This window comes from Phragmites australis, chromosome 10 (assembly GCF_958298935.1).
Source record: "Phragmites australis chromosome 10, lpPhrAust1.1, whole genome shotgun sequence".
Lineage (NCBI taxonomy): Eukaryota > Viridiplantae > Streptophyta > Magnoliopsida > Poales > Poaceae > Phragmites > Phragmites australis.
Window position 1 is genome coordinate 23,152,050 of NC_084930.1, and position 24,727 is coordinate 23,176,776.

Sequence of the window (24,727 nt, forward strand, 5' to 3'; positions counted from 1 at the left end):
TGAAATATGGCCTTAGTGGCTATAGCAAATGGTCTTATTAGGTACACATAATAGGGACGGTGAAGGACATTGACCACAGTTTGGATAAATCCTACTTCTTCCACTATTATGTGATCCTAATAAGGCCAAGGTGCAAGTGTTGTAAATAATAATGTGATAATAAGAAATGACAGTAATTCGTAATCAAGAATTTCTGATGACATGTGTACAGCAAGAACTAGGCAGTAGGTGTATAAAAGTGCTCTTAGGGAATGAATAACAATTGGCCCCAGGATAATCAAGGTCCTACCCTCTAATTATTCTATTGAGTACATCAACGACTGGACAATTTACTAAGTTCTCATCTAGTTATTAGAACTAGACAAAATACTCAAAAATCACACAATATCATCATGGACAGTGCTGCTGTACCAAATCAGAGAGCCCAGATTCTGAAAAGGACAAGCAATTTCCTACCGAGACAGAAATAGAGACTGAACAGCATGATTCAAACAAGTAATGACAGAACAAAAAGGAAGAATCAACTTCGTTATCCAGAATTTGATATGCTAATCATTCTCATAACTTACAGCAGCACACCATTCAGGGATCAAATTATAATTGGTAGCCCACTGCAAAGACAACATAAGAAATATGTCTCGGTATACAAGTACAAACTAGCAAGGACCAATGCAGCATCTGTTCTTAATACAAATGGACCACAAGCAGCATATGTTCTTATCATTCGAACACAAAAGGACCACAACCAACATCTGTTCTTATAATTTGAACACACAAAAGGATCGAGGCAGCATAGCTGTTCTTATCATTTGAACACACAATAGGATCACAAGCAGCATCTGTTCTTATTATTTGAATACACAAAAGGAGCACAAGCAGTATCTGTTCTTATCATTTTAACACACAAAAGGACTATCACACAAGCATCTATTCTTATCATTTGAACACACAATCTGTCGGCCATGAATTAGTACAAACTTGCGCTTAAACCCTAGGAATTGGATGGTAGAAGGAGACGAAAGGGGAGCAGCGAGGCCTACCTAGACGTCGGCATGGTGGTCCATGGCAACGGCAGTGCTGGACGAGGGAGTAGGGCACAACAGCACAGGCTCGTTGTCATCAGGGTGGAGGCAGTGTGCTCCTCGGCATCGTGGTAGTGGTCCTCAGCGACGGCGACGGTGAACGATCGTGCAGTGCATGGCAGCATGGGTTCCTTATTGTCAGGGAGGAGGCGGAGAGCTCCTCAGTGTTAGAGTGGTGGTCCTCAGTGATGACGATGGTGGACAATGGTGCAGGGCACGACAGCATGGGATGCTCAATGTCAGGAGGCTATTTAGCGGAGGGCACATGCTAGGATGGGGAAAAAAATTCTGAGCACTTTTATAGGGGAGGACTTCAACTACTGGCTCAAGATGACGTTCGGCAGTGAAAGTGGATCTTCACTGCCAGCTAAATAGAACAACCAGTAGTGAAATATATTTCATTGCTGGCCCAATAAGTCCACCGACAGTAAAATAACTTTCACTAGAGTCAAATATGTTCATCGGCAGTGAAAGCCCTTACACTACAAGTGCGGGGTGTAAAAAATTTGATTTAGCTACATGCGCTAGAGACTCGAACCCACGACCTGCACCAAGTAAGACTGAACAATTAAACCGTTGCGCTACTCAATTGTTTTTGTTTTAGTTTGTACTATCTATAATTATTAACATTATGTTGACCTGAAGTCCTAATACATATTTATTTAAATGTGAACTTTCTATATACAAAAATTAAGTTTTGTATATACCTAAATTTCATGGCTCCATTTTCTAATTCAATAAAAAATTAAAATAAATCTATTCATACCTAAGTTTCTATACTGGAGCTTGTTATATATCTTAATTTCATCGATAAATATTTTAAGTCGTTAAAAATTGAAAACAAATACGCTCATAACTATAGCTAATGTAAATCATGTAATATGCAAATAGATATATGTTATTTCTATTTCTAATTCATTAAAAATAAAAAATAGTAATGCATAGCAATAGTGCTTGTGCTATTGCTAATTCATTAAAAATAAAAAATCAATATGCTCAATAACAAAGATATCTTCTACCATAAACTACAAATTGAAGCTTCCATAATGTAAGTGAGGTATAATTGCATCTAAAACAAATTCATACATAGTAATTAATATAATTTAGCTACTTTGTCTTAATGATTTGCCCTTTATTATGATCTTGGTGTATATATGAAGGTTTGTCGGTGTCTTCCTTGGGACCTAGGTTGACGTCCTCTCCAAAAGGAGGTAGCGCATCGAATTGATTGTAGTCTTCCTCATCAACGACATACTCAACTCCGACAATCCTTCTTTTTCCATGAAGAACCACTTGGCGCTCCTCCTTGTTAGCTGGGTCCAGGTCCTTAATATAGAAGGCATGCATAACATCATTCATAAGTAGAAATAGTTCTTCTCTATATCTAACAAGTTTTTGGTCCACTATAGTTATACCATACTTGTCGATCTTTACACCCCCTAGGAGTATGACCCATTGGCACTGGAAAAGAGGAGCCTTTAACACTCCATAGTTGAGCTCCTAGATCTCCTCTATGATTCTGTAGTAGGTCTCCCTATTTCCATTGCAGTCTGTATAAAATTTATAGCCATTTATGTCATATTCTTGGAATGTGAGGATTGTCGTTCATAGTCAGTGATTCAACACATTCAACTGAGCACACTTTATCTGTGTTATCCATCACCTGTCTATGTAACCTAGCGTCAAAATGATCTTGGTGCTCTCTCACAATCCAAACATTGGACTTCCCTGGGTTTCTGGTGCGTAGCATCTTCTGGTGTTCTTGACAAATAGGTCCACTACAACTGATTGTTGTAGAAGTGTGAAATATGCTTGCATTAATGAAACGGGCTCATTAGTGTGGAATGAGTTCTCACCTTTCGTCCATCTCCCCTATAGCCTCCCCTCATGACGAGATACAGGCACACCAATCGATTTGAGATTTATGCAGTCGACGCAGAAATCAATGACCTCCTCGGTTCCCTAGCCCTCAGCCATGCAGCCTTCCGGCCGATTTTGGTTATAAACATATTTCTCTAGAACTCTCATGAACCTCTCGAAAGGGTACATCTGATGCAGAATCATGAGGCCAAAAATCCATATCTCTTTCACAATTTGAACAATGAGATGCACCATGATATAAAAAAAATGATGGAGGGAACAATGCCTCAAGCTGGGATAGAGTCTCAACTATGTCTTCCTCAGCTTATCTAGATTGGTCGGATCGATGGCATTCTGAGATATCGTGCTGAAGAATGAACATAGATTTATGATTGGGTTTGAGACCTTCGGTGGTAGAATACCTCTAATTGCATTGGAAGCATCTGTGTCATCATCACATGACAATCATGAGACTTCATGCTAGTTAATTTCAAATCTTTCATATTTACTAGTCTTATTATGTTGGCGGAGTAACCGGATGGAACTTTGATTCCATGTAAGCACTTGCACATTGCAATTTTCTCCGCCTTGCTTCGACTGTAGCTAGCGAGACCAAGATATTTGTTACCTTCTTTCATATCTTCAAGATGTAGATCTTGTCTGAGTTTCATACATTTCAAGTCCTTTCATGCTTGGAGTGTATCCTTTGTTTTACCAAATATGTCTAGTAACGTACCAATCAAGCTATCACACACGTTCTTCTACATGTGCATGACATTGATTGCGTGTCGAACCACCAGATCCGGCCAATAAGCAAAGTATTAAAAAATTGATTTCTTTTTTAACATAGGAGCTCTAAGATTAGATTTCGGAACCGACATACTCCCACGTCCCTTTCCAAGGATAACCCTAAGGACCTTTACCATCTCATGTACCTGTCTCTCAGTGCAATGCTTAGGAGGTGATCGAGTCTCAACTTTCCCATCAAAAACTCTTTTATTTCTGTGGTACGGTTGATCCTTGCAATAAAAATTTACGATGACCTAGGTACAAAATTTTTCCCTGTTCTTCAATCACAAGCTCTCTGTTTCATCCAAGCAATGCACACATGCATAGTAGCCTCTAAAAGTCTTGCCCGATAGGTTGCAAGGGCTGGCCAATTCTAGATTGTTATGAACAACATTGTGTGTAGGGTGAAGTTCTCTCATTTGTATGCATCCCATACCTGCACACCATCGTTCCACAGTACTACAAGATCTTCCATTAATGGTTTCAGGTAGACATCGATATTGTTGCCAGGTTGCCGACCCTGGTATCAGCACCGGACACATAATGTAGTTCCGCTTCATACACAACCAATGAGGAAGGTTGTAGATACATAGAGTCACATGCCAAGTGCTAGGACTACTGCTCATATCGCCGAATGGATTCATCCCATTTGTACTCAACCCAAATCTTATATTGCTCACATCTTCTACAAAGAGCTCATTGTATTTCCTATCAATGTTTCTCCTGTGCGTAGAATCAGCAGGGTGTCTCAGCATTCCATCATCCTTGTGCTCCTCGACGTGCCATCACATGAGTTCGGTATGCCTTTTGTTCGCGGATAAATGCTCCAAACAGGGGACTATAGGAAAATACCACATCACCTTGATCGAAGGCCTTTTCTTCTTTACTTCACCATCGGTATCATCACTATCACACTTGTACCGTGCTGCACCACAGACGAGACATGCTTCCATGTTTGCAGGCTCTTCACGATACAACATGCAACTGTTTGGACATGCATGTATTTTTTGCACTTCCAACCACAATGGGCACACAACCTGCTTGGCCTGATACGTATTTTCTGATAGCACATTTCCCTTTGAAAGCAATTTCATCAAGCACAGTAACAACTCTGTGAAGCTTGTATAAACCATATATTGCTTTCCTTCAATTGTAGCAGTGAAAGCATGGTACACAATTTTATATACTCCTTCTAGCAGCCCGAAACAATAGTTTTTTAGAGTCCTCTACCATACGCTAGAACTTTTGAAACACTCTAGATTTATTTTTGAACATAGGAGCTCTAAGATTAGATTTCAAAATCGATGTACTCCCACGTACCTTTCCAAGGATAACTCTAAGTCCTTTTACCATCTCATGTACTTGTCTCCCAGTGTAATGCTTAGGGGGTGATCAAGTCTCAACTTTTCTGTCAAAAGCTCTTCTGTTGCCACGGTATGGTTGATCCTTGCAAAGAAATTTACGATGACCTAGGTACACCATTTTTTGGCTTTTCTTTAGTCACACGCTCGCTATTTCATCCAAGTAATTCATCCAAGTAATGCACACATGCATAGTATCCTCTGACACTCTTAACCGATAGGTTGCCAAGTGCTAGCTAATCCTGAATTGTTATAAAAAGCATTGCATGTAGGGTAAAGTTCTCTCGTTTGTACGCATCCCATACTTGTACACCATCATTCCACAGCACTACAAGATCTTCCAATAATGGTTTCAGGTAGACATCAATATCGTTGCGAGGTTACCTCGGCCCTGGTGTCAGCACCGGCATCATAATATATTTCTGCTTCATACAAAACCAATGAGGAAGGTTGTAGATAGATAGAGTCATAGACCAAGTGCTATGATTACTGCTCATGTCGCCGAATTGTTTCATCTCATCCGCACTCAACCTAAATCTTATATTACTCATATCTTCTGCAAAGAGCTCCTTGTATTTCCTATCGATGTTTCTCCACTGTGTAGAATCAGAGGGGTGTCTCAGCATTCCATCATCCTTGTGCTCCTTGGCTTGCCATCGCATTATTTTGGCATGCCTTTTGTTTGCTATAAATGCTACAATGGGGGACTATAGGAAAATATCACATCACCTTGACGGGAGGCCTTTTCTTCTTTCCTTCACCATCGATATCATCACTGTCTCGCTTGTACTGTTCTAAACCACAGACAAGACACACTTCCAAGTTTGCAAGCTCTCCGCGATACAACATGCAATCGTTTATGCATGTATTTTCTACACTTCCAACCACAATGGGCACACAACCTGCTTGGCCTGATACATGTTTTCTGGCATCACATTTCACTTTGAAAGCAATTTCTTCAAGAACAGTAACAACTATGTGAAGCTTGTATCAGATCATCCATTGCTTGCCTTTAATTGTAGCAGTGAAAGTGCGGTACACAACTTTGTACTCCTTCTCGCAGCCCAGAACAACAATTTTTTAGAGTCCTCTACCATACGCTGGAACTTTTGAAACTCTCTTTCATTGGTGAAATTCCCCTCCCCATCGCGTAACATCTGCTCCACATCATCAACGCCGGCATCGGCCAACATCTCCTCTCGATCATCATCAACCAACATATCTTCAGCAGGTGGCATATCGGTATATTCATTGACTGGCATGTTGGTGCACAAGGCTTCACCGTGCTCAGTCCAACAGGTATAGCCAGGTATAAAGCCTCTTGGCATCAAGTGGGAATATGTCTGTTGGGTGGTGAAAAATTATTTCTTGTTCTCGCAATCAACGTATGGATAACACATGTATTGAGACTATGTATTTGACTTGTGCACCGCGGTTTGTACTAAGAAACAATCCACGCCATTCTTGTACTCTATGCTCACATGGCTCACATCCATCTTCTGTCCATCTACAATTATTTCATTATTGTACATCCAAATTCATAACATCTAGAAGATTTTGCGATCACCAACAAATAAATTACGTCATCATCTCCTACCTATGATTGTCCCGGGTTGGAGGAACCGCCTTTTGCATGCTTTCAGGTCCGCTTCTGATGTGTATTTGTTGGTATCATCCCTAGAATTTATTATTATCCAACCCCTTATCTATGACTCATTAAGGAAACATGAAAAATAAATACACTCATACATAAAGTTTCTATATTGGAGCTTGCTAATTAAATAAAATATCAAAATACAATTGAATCTTGCTGCATACCTCAATATCATGACGAAATTTTCTAATTCATTAAAAATCAAAATAAGGGATAATATCAACTTTGGTTTTTAAGATAACATTTTGATTTAAAATGCTAATATAGGATTTAACTTGGGGATTTCAACATACTTGAGCTCAAAAGGCTCTTAGAAGTTTCCTTGCTGTTTAGGAAAAATCAAGGGTTCACTTGCCAAAAAACAAAGAAAAGACAAATGAGCAAATTGAGAGGAAAGAATGGAATTTGTTTGGATATCTAGAGAGAGCTCATGTAGACCTTTTTCTTGACCAAAAATGAGCTTGAGTGGTGCGGGAATCAAAGTGGGAGAAGGAATGAAGTGGATGCTGCCATGGAGAGTTTGTGAGGAGGAAAGAAAGTTCTGATCGAACTGTCTGTTAGCTCGAGCTTGGAGAAGGTGGGGAAGGGGGCATCACTGTTGGCTAATTAACCAGCTGGCAGTGATGTTATGCTATCACTATCGGTTGGTAGATTAAGCCTGCAGTGATGAGGGAGCATGGCATCACTGCCGGCTCAATTCATCGTCCGGTAGTGATGACACTTATCACTACAAATTTATAAGCCACGAAGGTTGATTCTTTCCACGTGGCTTATGAATCGGCAGTGATGTCACATCACTGCTAGCCTATTAGGAATTGATAGTGATGGACCGATATATAAACCTAATTTATAGTAATAGAATTAACTCAGCCTACTGGCGCATCTTCTTAGAAATCATTCGATCCGATTACGTAGACCCGAGTCGAGTATCAGACACTCCTCTGGAGCTCCGCCTCCACCGCTATCCTAACGCCGCTCCACCAGCGCCGCAAACGCCTAACATCTTTCTTTCTGTAATCATTTTATATATACCATGGACAATGCACCAGTAATGGTGTTTAGCGAAAAATGACATAGAATGCTAATTTTCAATGTACAATGAGTCCATGACATCTGTCTTTGTTTCCAAAATTAATTGGATATCCTTTTATTTATATGTATGGATTGACACATCATGATTACAAATTCTAACAGCAAGCTAAGGCATAAGATACCATACAAGGCCAGCTCTTCTTACCATATTTTGATTCAAGTGAACAGTCCATATTTAGGGTCCCATGGACATCATTCCCATAAATAAACTATACAACATTCTTCAACCAGTCACTGAGCATGACTTATTTGACATAGAAAAACATATGTAGTTGTTCTTCTTAATTCCATCCACCATGGTGTCCACCACCGTATCCTCCATAACTCCCACCTCCGCTGTAGCTGCCACCAACATTACCATAACCTCCTCCGTAGCCACCTCCATATCCATTGCCGTAGCCAGGTTGACCATACCCACCACCGTATGTAGGGCCACCATACCCGCCACCATATCCAGCTCCATAGCCACCATCATGGCCATGGTTGTATCCTCCACCATATATAGGCCCATATCCACCACCGTAGCCAGGCTGATTATATCCTCCTCCATACCCACCGCCATTTCCATATCCTCCACCGTAACCACCGCCGTTTCCATATCCTCCACCATGGTTGTATCTGCCTCCCCACTTCTCATCCTTGAGTCCAGCCCCTCCTGCTGGTTTCACATTCTTCCCCTCAGACTCTACATGCAAAAAGATGTTTTTTAATGATCAATGTTTTGTACACTGTAGTATTTGCATACATACTGTATAGCATTAGTTTCACAAATGCTGAATATAAGTTAGCTAGGGGAGAGAGAGAGAGAGAGGCGCAAACCAACCGTTGGCTTCATTGAGCTCTCTAGCATACACCACATCCTGGAAGATGAGCAGGAGAGAGGCCAGGACGACACAGAGAAGAACTACAGACTTAACCGCCATTTCTACGCCTCTCTCTCCCCCTCTCGCTGAAACTAGCTTTGTGTGAAGAGATAGGACTGCCGCAGCGTGCTATTTATAGACTATAGAGGCAGCAACGCATGCACGCACATTGCTCGCATCCGAGCCTATCGTCGAGATAATTAAATGGACAGGGTCGTGCCAAGATGTTTCAACGCTCAATAAGTGCACTGATACAGTTGGCTGTTAGCTCGGATTGGAAGGAAAAGAGTTAGCTCTGGTGCTACGTCTCGTTGTCAACTTGATTACTATCCCAATGGAGCCGGGCATTGACATTATTGAAGTATCAGTGGGTTTACATGCGTTCGTGGTTGAGATTTCAGAACAAGATGCAAATTTAAGGTCCACTAACAAAGTATAGATCATTTTCCCCTATCCGTGCATTGTCGGATTTCTAAGTTAGATGTAGTACTCATTTGAATTGGGCTATCTATATCTTGGGGGATCCACTGTTCTCACTGTGTGACGTAATTAAGAAAAGTAAAATTGTAAGATAAATATCTGTTGGGATTGAAAAATCTGGTTCACACTTGGAAAGCCAAAATAAAAGTAGTGAGACAAAATGGACTTGCAAGGGATTGAAATTTCCGCAACAATGAGATTTACTACAGCTGTTTTAGCTGCGCTAGATCTTTGTAATGTACGTAAATGTGTATTAAAATTAAGACGCACTATTGCTTGGGCTGGATCATTCTCGGATTAATAAAGCTTGCTAGATGTGCTCATTAGGCACTTCAGAGAACAGATGAAGGTAAGGAGCAGGATACGTGGTCCATGAAGTTGTCGGCAAAATGGCAATTGGTAAATTGATACAAGCATTTAATCATGTCACTTCATTGCAGTTCCTAGCTGAAACCGTGGACATTTGCTCGCCGACGGTCCTCCTCTCTCTCTCTCTCTCGCATACACACAAAAACATGTCAAGGAAGCTGCTGCTCGTGCTGCCAGGAGGATGCGCCGCCGGCGGCGGGAAGGACTTTGCTCTAACCCTATATTTTGGGGATTTTTTGTTGAAGTTTTTTTATCTGTGAAATAGGATTTTTTATTGGATGTAAAAAGTGCTCTGATCGGTTGTTCGAAAGTTTTTGATCAATCAAAACAATTTGGAAATCGGTTGCTAACCCCTGGATCCATGGAAAAAGAAGAGAGATCCAGGGAAAAAGAAGAGGGAGTAGGAGAGGAGCTGTTCGGAGAGCACGCTCACAGCGTCGTTTTGGTGTCCGACATCGTTCGCTGCTACCGGTGGCACAGTGCACGGGCTGTATAGCGATCCCCTAACAGCTACATGCATCTAGAGGCCGGCCGGGATATGCACTACGTGAAAAAGATTAAGGGTGACAGATCATAACAGATAAGGGTAATGGGTCTACTACCCGTCTCTCCAAACGCATCACTGATGACTAGTTATTGGTGACAAATAAGAATCTATCACCAATGATGTTATATGTGATGGGTGGTAACCGTGACTTGTCACATCTTCATCTCCCATGTGCTAGGTAGAAGATATAAGTGATTGATAGTCTCTTCATCTGCCACTGGTAAGAATTCGTCACCAATAAAGTTATATGTGATTGGTCGTAACCGTGACCTGTCACCTATCATCATCTCCCATATACTGGGGAGAAAGATATAAGTGATGGGTAGTCTCTTCACCCGTCACTTATGTCTTAACATAAGTGATGGGTAACTAGGTTACCCGTTATATATATCTTTCACCCGTGTGCCGAGGAGAAAGACATAAGTGTTGGGTAACCATCACTTATACGAATACATAAGTGAAGGTAACAAGGTTACCCGTCACTTATATGAACATATCACTTATGTGTAGCTTACCTGGCATGATTTTATTGTTTTCTCGCTGCATCATGGAGCATATGTAGGATTAGGCAGCCGTCTAGTCCTTGCAAATAACAGCAATGCATCTAAATCCATATGGACAAACGTACTTATAAAAGAAATTGCTATATCACAGAATCACAAATATTACAAAATTCCGATCAACTCATATTATAGAAGATCTCACAACATAGGGATTCTATAATGGAACTTACCGAGTGGGCTGATGACTTCAGAGACCATGAACTCGACGATCCGTCATCAAATCTCCAGGAGTGCACCGTCATCGAAAAAAGAAGCTAAAAATTCTTACATAATTCGACGTATAACCAATGTCATATTATCATGAAATTAAACTAATTATTGAAATTAGTTACGAATAATCTCGTATTGAACTTACATCGGGAGATTTGATATCCTTCATACGGAGCATGAGGAGCATGTTCCACGCAACATAGAATCTGCAGGCATTGCCCGGTGATTGTTGGTTGCAGTGCTGAAAAGAAAAATTATTGTTAGATCAAAAGAAAAAAAACAAAAGAGAGCATTTGGTAATCTGTTTGGTAGCACTTACAGTGAACCTAGTCTTATGTGTAGGTCTGTGCCCGTCTTTCACGTTGTATTTAGGTTGAGCTCGAAGGTACTTGTCAAAAGCCCTCCATAAAGAGAAATCAATTAGAGAGCATTTAAATATTAGAAAAGTTAAATATGTAAACTAAGTCAGGTAGAACTTACGCGTCAATGAGTCCTTTTACATCGTTTTGATCATGTTGTCTAAGTTTACCTTTTAGTGCTACTGGTCTTGACTAGTCGAGGTACCACACCGAGTTCCACTTGAGATAAATAACCAGGAAGATCCAATGGTTACCAATGTTATGGGCGTCTAGTAGGTAGTGCATTTTGGAATATTGTTGCATTGTCGTAGCCATATGGTCCACATCATAGTCGGGGTGAAAGTTAGATGATTGATATTTTAATGGCCTCAGGGTCAAGAAATGTGATGGGCTCCTTGTTGTAGGGATCGGTGATGTTCTAAGAGAGGGGTGTGAATTAGGATACTTAGAACTATTTCGGCTCCAAAAACAATACAAGATAAATCTATATCAATTTCTATCTAAATATGCTCTAGGTTTATCTAGTGTGTCTACTCTACCAATCAAAGCGCTTGCAACCTATTTAAGAAGGTAAATTGCAAGTAAGTAAATGCGGAAACATAAATAAGATAGAGAGAGCAAACTCGGCAGAAAGATTTTTTCCAGTGGTATCGATGGCATCAATGCCACCCCTAGTCCACGTTGGAGCTCCACAAAGGGCATACTCCTAGTCGGCACCCGGTCACAGCTCTTGAGCCACCAAGTCACAAAGACAAGGTCTCCACCTGGATGAGCCACCAAGCCATCAAGGCAAGGTCTCACCACTAGTCTCTCTTCTGGTTTCTTGTCGCTGTGATCACTTTGGAGCTTAAGCCACCGAGATAAGGGTCTACGCATCCCCGTACACGCTTCTCGTCGCCGCTCCACACCAAATTGGATGGTCAACAAGTTTGGCGGCGAGTCACCAAGACTCCAAAGTGTCGAAGTACAAAGAGGTACATGCTTGGATCACTCCTTGATCCGCTCTGTAGGCAGCAATCACCTAGCAACACACACTCTAGGCCTATAAACACTAATCACTCTCTAATCTTGTGCTTAATTGCCTTAGATGATCACTTTAAGCACTTTAGTGGCTTGGATGTCTTCTCAGGTGTATATGAACTTCTCTAGACTCCAGCACCCTCAAATGACTGAGTGGAAAGGTATTCATAGCCTCAACCCCATGCACTAGCTGTTAACCTAACGACTCAGAAAAGTTGTTAACACCGAATGATGCGATAAGAAAAATAGTACTAACACCGGATCATCTTGTGAGTACACTCTCACAAACTAGCTGTTGGAACCCCACTCAAGCCACTATGAACACCGGACACTCCGGTGTATACTGCAACATCATCACCGGACATTCCGGTTAGTATACCTTAGCCATCCGAGCCAACATCTTCTCTATGTAAATTGCTTTGGTGCCGTCTCTGGTGCTTATCAATTCATCACCGGACTATTTGGTGAGCAGTCATCAGCCATCCGAGCCAAATGCAACCCTCTCTGGAAAATATACTCCGGTTTACACATGACTTCATCACCGGACCATCCGATGGCTTGAGCTTCGCTTGCCTCTTTGTACTGTTTATTGTTTGGTGTATTTGTCCATTGTACTCTTGCTTCATCACCGGACTATCTGATGCCTTCAAAATCTTCTATGCAGAACCAAATGCTCTGGTGTGTATTGCTTGTTGAACACCAGATCATCTAGTCAGTTGACCTTCAACTTCAACTCTTGAAACTACCTCTCCTGGAATTGCTCTGATGCTTCTACCCATTTGACACCAAACCATCTAAAAAGACAAAACTGCCTTTGTCTATATACACTACTGATTGTTCGGTGTGTGCAACACATTCAACACTAGGCCATCCTATGAGAACAAAACTTCTGGGACTTCTCCAATTAAACCAAACTTTCTCCCTGCTTCAGTGGCTTCTTCATGTATTACATCCATGAGACCTACTAACATATATTCATGACAAACATGTTAGTCCCATTAACTATGTTATCATTAATTACCAAAATCACAAACATGGCCTAATAGGTCCATTTTCCCTACACTTGTTCATCTTTGTTTCTTTCGTCAAGTGTCTATAGATAAGAACATAGTTAAATTCAAGACTTAGTGATATTAATTAATGAAATCCAGTTTCAAGGGACTTACAATGTGAAGATCCATAATAATGATACATCCATGCCATTAAGTCATTAAAACCAACAATTAAGTAGCCGTCGTTATTAGTTAAGAAGTGGCATCATTTGTGTTGTACGATAATGGATTGAGCATTGCTGTCTCTAGTAGCTTGCATGTAGTAATTATGCAGTTTGACACATGCTTTTCCCGCCCTTGCTAGGTCATTTACCCTCATCAAGGGCTTCCCATATTGGAATTTCATATTGGCACTAGTTCACGCTACTCCAATATCCATGGACTTCTTCGCTAGTACAACGGCCTTCGACATCTTCGGCAGGTGCTTCTTAGAGCCTTCCTTCTTGGCTTCCTTTTCCTCTTTCTTTGGGCTCTTTGTGGGAGACAAAATTGGATTTGGAAGCAAGGTTACCGGATGTGGAAGAGAGTACAGAGAAGCCAGCTTCTCTGGAGGAGGAGGAGGCAGTGAAGCTATCTTCTCTAGTAGTGAGGGGCGCGGCGATGGTGCACTTGAAGCTCGTTGAGACTTGGATGCACTGGAGACCATGATGTCACCCCTCTTCCACTAAATCTTTTGACGAAGAGCTTCACCCAGAGTTATAACTTCATCATTGGGGGGGGGGGGGGAGCTCGAACACGTGATCAGTGGCATTGCTATTTACCATGTCCACCATAACCATGGTGTATGTATCACGTATCGGGACCATATGTAAGATATGGATGTATGGAAGCACCTGGCTTCTTGCAACCTCGATCAGATACTCGCCATGCCTGATTACAAGGCTGCAGGGCATGAGCCCTTCTAGTAGGTCAATCATACCTGGCTCAGTCATAACAACAGCTACTTGTTGATTGAGATCCTTAGAGGCATGGCTACTCTTCCCTACAGCTCTAGGGTTAACTTCCTGTTGCATGGAAATCTCTATTGCATGTGATGCAAGCTACCCCATGATGCTTGCATAAGCTTTCCAGGAGATTTTCTGAGTAATTGCATCCCATCCACTATAGACCTCTTCCTCTTCTTGTACATCTCAAGGTCTTCGGGAAAGACGTATTTCCAGCCCTGGGAACTTGATACACCTCGCACTCGACCTAGGTGCAATGGGTTTCCTAGTGCTGCTAAGAAAGCATCATGTTCCCTGACCACAATGAAAGAACCTTGGCTAGCTGTGGCTGCCTTTTCTTTTACTTTTTCTGCGACTAACTGGGTTTTGCTATTTCTAAATGTGATTTCCCCGCTTTTGGACAACTCACCCCTTGCATTAAAATACGACCGCGATCATCTCAGAAGTAGCAACCAAGGATTCTCGCAGCCTTCTATGGCTAACTTATCATCCTCTGCCTATCATTTCGTCCTTTTCCCTGCGTACTTGGTTCCGCTGGTCCTGTGGTTGTGCTTGTTCCTAATCCGAAGCTACTTCTTCTCCTCGCTCTCCTTTTGGCACTGCTATGAGTTCTTAATCTGCACAAAATCATCCCAATCTTCCTCTTTCAAGTGCTTGTAGCTCTTGAAGGGCACCACTCCTTCAGTCAAGAACTGATTAACAAGCTTGCTCTTAATGCTTCAGTGAAGTTTTGCGATTGTTTTCGTTGCTACAGACTGCGGTGATCATTTGACGCTCTCTAATGTTTTCAGGTACTCTAGATATTCCCAAACAACATTATCGAACAAGTCCCTCTTCGCTTCGTCACTGAGGTCATCAAACTTAGTCGTTATCGGCACCCTCTCTTGAGCAATGAGCCCTGCGACCCTGTGGAATCTATTCAAAAACTTTTCATCCGTAGGCAACCCATCACCATCGATTCTCATGATGGTAACCTTATCCGTCAGCCACTGTGTTTGTGACCTTAGCTTTCGGGCTCGTGCACCACTACCAGCTATCTAGCTTTGAGACTACACTTTCTCCATGTAGAGAGAAAATAAGAGGAGTTGACATAAACAAAAAATATTCCTCCATTCAAGAAATATAAAATGCATGGACTCATATCAGTACCACTTCAGCGGGATCGTATTCTTTGCTACTTGCCCAACATCGGCTCTCCCGCTTGCATGGAATAGGGCTCGGGCTATGATATTGGCTTTTGCTGCTACCGAAGGAGGACGATGGGTGCTGGCTTGGGCACCTATCCGCCCCCATCTTGTGCTAAGGTGGCCTCCAGTGCTAGCATCATCTGTGCTTGTGGTTTCTTAGGGGTGACAGTCCTCTTCTGCTCCATGAAAATCAAGTATAGTATGTTCTGTTCTCAATAGAGGAAAGAAAAGGAATCAAGGTTAAGAACAGGGTAGCATCAGTCTAACTACAAGAGATGTAGAAAGATAGCTAATTTCGACAAATTCGTCTAACTACAAGACATCAAAGATATACTCCCTAACCCAAGAATCTAGATATTATCTTTGAAAAAAGTCATTAACTACTGATCCCCTCTCAATATACTCAGATACTAACATCCTCGGAAGCTTTCGAAGCAAAATCCCCATATTCTAACAAGATTCATATGATTAATCCTACCAACTACACATAGTTCAAAGGACCAATGATTTGCAAGACAAGCAAGATATATGCTCCCCTCTACACTTTATCAGTAGAGGGAGCTCTAATTCGTAAGTTCAATAATCTAAGAAGAATAGAAAAAATAAGTTAAATGATAATTGCTAAGTGAAACAGGTTAACAAGAAAAACATCATCACAACCTCCAAATTGTGTGGAATCAACAAAGGTTGCAGCCCTCGAATATGATAGGCAATAGACCTAGCCAATGAAACATGATGGCCAACAGTGCCATCCATCAAAGGATTGACAGTAGAGCATAAAGATAAACTTCTAAACAGCAAGAACATAACTTGTATGAAAGTGCTCTTAGGAAGTAAATGACAATTGACCCCATGACTAACAAAGTCCTACCCCCAAATTTTCCTATTGAAAACATCATTCATTGGACTGATTTCTAAGATAACAGCTAGTTTTAGAACTTGAGAAGAATTCTCTAGATTTATAACATCATCCTAGATGATGATGCTATCCTAAAACAAAGCATACACATACTAACAAGATAAAGCAAAGACAGAGATGAAACTAATCAGCTACTGCATCTAGAATCAAAATTGAAAAGCACAATCTGTAATGACAGTAGCATCCAAACTAGGAATCACACAATGGGCAGCCCACTGGAGTATAGAATCAAAACATGCATCTCGGTGTACAAGAATAGACCAAATATATACACCAACTAAAACATCCACGGCTACCAAATTGCCAAGATACAAGAGAATGTACAGGCATATCTATTGTACTGAAAAATCATTTCTAGTCTCAGCATCAATATTCATGATCAAGCATCTACGAGTATGTAACCGTGCGGTCTAGAACAAAAGGAGGTAAAAACTCACAGATTAACTTGCTGAAAAGCACAAATGATTGAGGCAAGGCACGACTCTACTTGGGATGCTGAAGAGGAGAGAAGAGGAGAGGAGGAGGATGGCGGGAGATGCCGTCACTAACCTTGAGCGCAAAGAAGGAGAGGAAGGTGCTGTGGCCCCAGGTGGCGAGGGGAAGGAAGAAGGGGTCGTTCGGGAGTCTAGGGTCAAGGACAGCTGCTAAATCAGGGACAATGAGGCCGGGTGAAAGGATTGAATGGCCCAATAGGGGGGTGAATTGGGTAATTAAAAACTTCTACCGAAAACTAGAACAAATAGTAACCTTAGCCTAGATGAAAATAAAGGCAACTACACGAACAAGCTAGGAGAAGACAACTAAACAAGCAAGCAAAGACACTAAGAAAATGCAGAATTGAAAGCTTGTAAGAATGTAAATGCTCAAATTAAATTGCGAAATAGTAAAGAAATGGACAAGAGAACACCAGATTTTTTCCTGAGGTATGGGAGGATTGGCATCCACCCTAGTCCTCATTGGAGCATCCACCAAGGATATTGCTCCCCCTTGAGTCACTAAGACTCAAGTGCTCCCTCATGATTGCCACTTCTCCATCTTCGGATTGGCGGGTATCAAACCAAGTACATAGTTCTTCCCAGGACTCCCAGAAAGAACTCTAAGAGCTCACCGAGACACCACAAAATCACCAAATACGGTCTAGGTGTTTCCAACCACCAAGAGTAACAAGTGAATAGCTTCACTTGATGAAGATCAAGCCTAGACTACAGCTAGATGTACACTTGCTACTCTGTAAGCACTAATGATATCCTTAATCTTCAATTAGGGACTTGGAAATCAACTCAATTGCTCCCTCTTGCTTCTTGATGAGACACACACTCTGGGACGTGAGAGTGTCAAATGAAACCAAGTGGAAGGATATTTATAGGCTAGAGATGCAAATTATAGCTGTTGCTTAACTACCCACTTTTTTGTTAACACTGGATGATCCAGTGAGCATCTCCTTACTCACATTGGACAATCCAGTGAGTACAAACTTTCATTTCCACTGTGCCAGCTGTCATTAGCCGTTACTACTGATAAATAGTTTGTGACATCATCCGGTGAACACCGGACCATCCTGTGCATACAAACTAGCTAAATTTGCTCATTGCAACCGTCTCTGGAAAATATGCTCCGATGATAATTTCATTGCCATCACCGGACTATCCGGTGAGTTAAACTTCTTTTGCCCTAAAAATTTTCTCTGGTAGAAAAGCTCCGGTGTACACACTTGTCCATCATCGGACTATCTGGTGAGTGGAAAACTCCTTCAAACCAACTGAAACAACCCACTCTGGAAATATTGCTCTGGTGATCCATTCTTGCCATCACTGGACCATCCAGTGAGTAAAGTTTGTCCTGCCACAAGAAACTATTCTCTGCAAGAATTGGTTCGGTCTAAACACCATCTTCATCGGACCATCCGGTGAACTGAGCATCAAAATTCTTGCCCTGGAATCACCTCTAGACCAATTAGTCTGGTGCAATCATCATTGCATCACCGGATAAATCGGTGAGTTGAACTTCAATTTTTCCAGGCAATCCCCATTCTGCTGAAAATAGACCGGTGCTCTCACCACACTATCATTGGACTATCCGGTGTAACACATTTAACAATTTTGCCCATGTGTCACCTAGAAAATCATCCGGTGATTACATCACTTTGTTCATCGGAGCATCCGGTGCATATAGAGTGTTTTCTATATTGAGATAATCATATGCTCCTGTGAGATCACTTCACATAGACCCGATCATCCGGTGAAGTAAATTGTCTCTAAGCTTGCCCAATTCAAACATTCTTGAGCTCTAGCTTCTCAACTTGTCAACCATGGGCTTCTATGAGCCACCTAGTGCTATAATTTCACAAGGGTGCATCAAACCAAGTCTAGACTCACTAGGTCAAGCTACTACTCTTAGCCCCTCTTTATAGTACAGTCAAAAGACTAAAGAAAAATAACCTATACTACTCTAAGTGTCCTTCATCTCCTTTGTGACACTTAGAACTAGAAGATCCTTAATGTTGATGCACAAGTCCTTTGATTGTCCACATAATCACCTTAGGGACCAAGAATACCCAATTATCATTGTGAACTAATTTTTTTATTCCTTCAAAACAAAGTGTTAGTCGCAATGATATGGTTGTCATTAATCGTATAAACACTTACCACTTACCTAGGGGCCTAGATGCTACAATCTCCCCCTTTTTGGTGATTGATGACAACACGTACACCCTGTCATACCAGGCAATTGACAACATATAACAATAAAGCAAGGAAAACCTAGCACTAGAACAACATATCATGCTAGAAGAATTAGAATTAAGAATGCATGAAATAAAACACAATGTGATGACAAGCTAAACACATCGATTAAGTACCAAATGGCCTATCATTACATCAAAATCCATAAGATCCAACAAGCCGAACCTAACTACTCGAAAACTAGACTAGACTCCCCTGAAACTAGCAAGCTCTCTAGACACTCAATACTAGCTATCTCTCTCTCCAAAACTCCCCCTAACATTGGACCCTCTCCCCCTCTAGCATCTAAGCATCAAAAAGAGAACACATCTAGAGCTGGAGAAGATGAGGGAGCCAACGCTCCCGAAGAACGTTGCACTATGAACTGAGAGGCATCGGTCTTGGAGTCGGATGTCACACCCAGTTTTATAAAGGAATAAAACCAGATGTAAACTACATGCATGCCAGGATCAAGTTTCGTACATGCAACAACTTCATCAGTGTATCACACACAGTGTCATTATTACAACGTTTAATTTAAACAGAATAGATAGACCTCAAAGTCTTAAACTAAAGCACACAAACTAAACACAGTGAAGCTCCAACTTCCATAGGCATTTGACCGGGGGAACCACCAGCCTAGAAATCTTCATCAACATCGATGTAGTAGTCTGGTTCTCCTTCAATGTCTGAGCAGTGCTTGGTGGACATTTGGATGGAAATAGCAAGTATGAGTACATATCGTACTCTACAAGTGTGGGAAATAAATATCATGCAAGCTTAAATAAAGGAACAACCTGTAACAGTTTAAATTTGCATAAATGCCAACTATGCTAATGAAGAGTTATAAAAGCATCCCATTTAACTAGGTGAATCATGTCTAGACTTCTAACTCCTAGAAACATCTCCAAATGTTTCCCAACCACCTGAATCCCACATCAGGTTCCCAAACTAACTGAACCAAACCAAACCCATCCAACTCATCATGTGAGGATCCAAGTCTCTCATATTCGTGAGCACAGCTGATATATTAGATTTTACACTCTATAGAGGTTGTCCAGCTTTCCCCACGAGTCGTGATTTTCCTTGTTACCATGTCTGCGAAACACTTAACACACGCTAGTGGTGTGTCGCCTGGAAAGTCATTACAAAGTTTCATCCAGTATGTGCATGCCCGCTAGGTTTCACCGCCGTCAAAGTGGTATTCACACCACCCAGAAGCCCCCTTTTGCGCCTTGTAGTCTCTAGAAAGTTTTTACCGTTCCCTTCCACTACACATCTCATACCACTAACCAAATGGTTCTGACCTTAACCATCCCCACACATCCACTCTTCTGTTTGGCACGCACAAAAACTAGAATCCACTAATTAATAAGCCAGGCCTGTCCTATACCAGGTCTTGTGGTTGGTACGATATTTCTTGGGTTGTCGCTCCACAAATTAGTCCTTACTTAGGTCACTTCAGCAAACACTAAGCCAACAACATAACTATCATCATCAACAACACTACTTTGCTCAAGGCCTAAGGTTCCATGTTGCTATACCATCACTAGTATTCCCAACTCATAGTTGCATAGTTCATTAGTCATGTTTAACTATTAACCCTTCCATCTCCTTGTGCAAAGCTAAGCATAATTACCAATCATATCCATTGCTAACAACTAGGCGACAAGGAAATATATGGAACATAGTACTATAAGTAAATAGGATTCAGAATTAATAGCATGCATGTTTGAAATAAAGAACGCATTTGAAAACTAGGATCAAAATGTTCAAGGACACTTGCCTCTTCCAACTTGCTACTCAGACTCTTCAAATACTTGGTCATGGAGATTCTCGAACTGCTCCTTGTCTGCTCTCGAAACACACCGGAAAAATACACAACAAAACTAACTAAGAACAGTACACCAAATAATAGCTAACATTTGAGAAAAAGGTACTAAACAATAGTACACGCCTCAAGTTTTTCAAAAATTCATCACATAAAACTCTAATGCATCTACTCCAGCATGAATGTAATAAAACAATATAACTAGATGATTTTATTTAGAAATTAAACTTTTCTCCTAGGGTTTTCCAACACTAAACTTAACACCTCTAATTCTAACAACAAAAATTATTTACTATTTCTAAAATTTAAAATTAGGGTGTTACATACCTACCCCCCTTAAAATAATCTTTCCCTCGAGATTCGGAAGGATCGGAGAAGAGCTGTGGAAACTCAACTTCCAGGTCTGATTCTCTTTCCTAGGTTGCTTCTTCTTCGGAATGATGTCTCCACCGCACCTTGCACATACGGATCCTTCGATTCCTGGTGATTCTCTCTGACGTCTCTAGAATCTTGATAGGATACTCCATGTAGGTGAGATCTTCTCCAACTTCTACTTCCTCTAGGGGCATGTGCTCTTCAGGCACCCATAGGCATTTCTTTAGCTGAGATATGTGAAAAACATCGTGAAACAACTGCCAAATGTGGCGGTAGCTCCAATTGATACGCTACTTCTTCACATTTTTCCAACACCTTAAAAGGTCTGATAAATCTGGGTACAAGTTTTCCTTTGACTTTAAATCTGCAAAATCCTCTAATCGGTGAAACACGAAGGTATAAGAAACCACCTGCTTTAAAAGTCAACTCACGACATTGATGATCAACATAACTTTTCTGTCGTGTTTGAGCTATTCTCAAATTTTCCCTGATCTGCTGAACTTGCCTTTCTACCTCTCTCGGAATTTCTAGGCCAAACACTTGACTTTCTCCAGTCTCATTCTAGCACAATGGTGTCCAATATTTTCTTCCATACAACGTTTCAAACAGTGACATCTTCAAACTAGTCTGATAACTACTGTTGTAGGAGAACTCTGCATAGGGAAGATTTGTGTCCCAACTAATCTTATTTTTCAAGGCACAAGCTCTTAACATATCTTCCAAAATTTGATTTACTCTCTCAGTTTGACCATCGGTCTATAGGTGATATGCTGAACTGAAGTTTAACTGGGTATCTAATGACTCATGTAGTTTTTGCCAAAACCTGGAGGTGAACTAGCTTCCTCTATCAGACACTATCATTTTGGGTACTCCATGCAAACACACAATTCTGGCAATATACAGCTCATCAAGTCTAGGTCCTATGTAGGTGGTCTTGATTGGGATGAAATGAGCAACATTTGTCAAACGATCCACTATAGCCCAAATAGGATCATATCTAGATTGAGTTCGGGGCAATCCAACGATAAAATCCATACTGATTTCTTCCCATTTCCACTCTGGTTTTCAAGGGTTGAAGCAATTGTGTAGGTCTTTGATGTTCAGCTTTGACTCTCTAACATATATCACATCTTGCTACATATTCTGCAATTTCTCTCTTCATTTCATACCACCAATATCGATCCTTTAGATCTTGATACATCTTGGTGCTCCTGGGATGATAGATTCTCGAAGTAGAGTTTCCTTGATAGATTCGATATCCAGAACACAGATTCGTTTCTCAAACTACACCGTTCCATTCTCATCCTCAGTAAAACCTAGGGCTTTACCATCCTTAATACGCTACCTGATTTCCATAATATTCTCATCCTCGAGTTGTCCTTTATGAATCGCTTGTTCCAATGTCAAATCGACTTCCATTACTACAACTTCTGCGCTATTTACCAATCTGAGATTCAATCTCTCAAAATCTTTGCATAACTTGGGTCGTCTGTCTTGTACGGTCATTATTCTGAGATAAGTCTTTCTACTCAAAGCATCGGCAACTACATTCACCTCTCTGGGATGATAGTTAATTACCAAATCATAATACTTGATAAGCTCTAACCATTTTCTCTACCTGAGGTTGAGAGCTGGCTAAGTAAATATATACTTCAAACTCTTATGATCCGAATATATCTCACACCTTTTTCCAATCAAATAGTGTCTCCATATCCTGAGTGCATGTACCATGGCGACTAACTCTAAATTATGTGTTGGGTAGTGTCCCTCATACTTCCTTAATTGCCTTGATGCATAGGCTACAACATGGCCTTCTTGCATAAGCACACATCCTAATCCTTGACGAGATGCATCATAATAAATGGAGAACAGTTTCTGAGTATCTGGCATGACTAGTACTGGCGCAGATGTTAATATTTTCTTCAACTCTTCAAAACTTGTCTCACAAGTAGGGGTCCATTTAAATGTTTGACCTTTCTCAAGTAATTTTGTGATGGGCTTTGCAATCTTGGAGAAACCTTCTATGAATCAGCGGTAGTAACCTGCCAATCCTAGGAAACTACAGATCTTGGAGACATTCTGGGGAGACTTCCAATTCAAAACGTCTTCCACCTTTCTCAGGTCAACTGCTATTCCTCTGGCAAAGATGATATGATCGAGAAAAGAAACTTGATCTATCCAGAACTCACATTTGCTCAACTTAGCATACAACTAATTATCCCTAAGCTTTTGTGGAACCAATCTCAGATGTTCTGCATATTCTTCTTTATTCCTTGAGAAAACTAGGATGTCATCAATAAAGACTACCACAAACTTATCCAAGTACTCCATAAACACCTTGTTCATCATATACTTGAAGTAGGCAGGGGCGTTGGTCAATCCAAAAGACATAACCGTATACTCATATAATCCATAACGGGTACCATCCTTCTTCGGTACGAAAATTACTGGTGCACCCCATGGTAATGAACTAGGTCGGATATAACCTTTGTCTGATAACTCTTGCAATTGTTCCTTAAGTTCCGCTAGCTGGTTAGTAGCCATTCTATATGGCCTTTCAGATATAGGAGCTGTACTAGGTACTAGTTCTATAGCAAACTCGATGTCACGGTCAGGTGGCATACCAGACAAATCTTTTGAAAACACATCCGGATATTCGCACATAACTAGAATGCTCTCCATTGGGGTTCCATCAGCTTGATTGACTGTTCCTCTAGCCATTAGCGATACTTTTGCAACGTATTTCACTTGTTTTCCTTCTTTAGCAGACAGGCAAACGGCTCTTCTTTCATAGTCGATAATTCCATTGAATTTGGTTAACCAATCCATTCCTAGTATGATATATATCCCTTCAGATTCTAAAATGATAAGGTTTGCTGGAAAATCTACACCCCTTATCTTAATACTAAGGTTAGGGCATACATGCCTTGCTTTCATTTCTCCACCCGGAGAGCTAACAATCATTCTATTCTTCATAAGAGATATAGGTAAATTGTAGCTTGCCACATACTTGGTTGATATAAAAGAATGTGATGCTCCAGAATCAAATAACACGGTAGCGGGGTTGGAGTTGATAAGAAACATACCGATCACAACATCTGAGGCATCTTGAGCTTCATCAACTGCCACATAGTGCACACGGCCTCTAGCAACATTCTGCTTTGCTTGATGCTGGGGCTGATTCCCATTGCGGTTCTGCTGGTTTGCTCCTTGGACAGGTGGATGATTTGGACGCTTATGAGGGCATTGGAAAGCAAAATGTCCCTCTACTCCACAATTGAAACATGGTTTTCCTTTGGCGCAGGTTTGAGTGTTGTTGCCAATGTTGTTGTTCCTTTGAGGGATCTGACTTGAAATGTGGGGCGTTTGAAAGTTGGAGCACTGGTTCTGTCCTGCATTCCTAGATGAGCTCTGATTTGTAGATTGGGTCCTAGGTTGATTGTACTGCTG

The 24,727-nt window shown here is 41.1% G+C and overlaps 1 protein-coding gene across 1 annotated transcript; it reads right to left on the bottom strand.

Moving 5' to 3' along the window:
• Nucleotides 1-7,864: 7,864 nt before the first annotated feature.
• Nucleotides 7,865-8,821, bottom strand: LOC133930380 (uncharacterized). Its single transcript, XM_062377018.1, has 2 exons — nucleotides 8,662-8,821; nucleotides 7,865-8,523 (listed from the first exon to the last, which is right to left on the bottom strand). The coding sequence occupies exons 1-2, from the start codon at nucleotides 8,759-8,761 to the stop codon at nucleotides 8,120-8,122; spliced, it is 504 nt and encodes a 167-aa protein (XP_062233002.1). The 5' UTR covers nucleotides 8,762-8,821; the 3' UTR covers nucleotides 7,865-8,119.
• Between the last annotated feature and the right edge of the window lie 15,906 nt (nucleotides 8,822-24,727).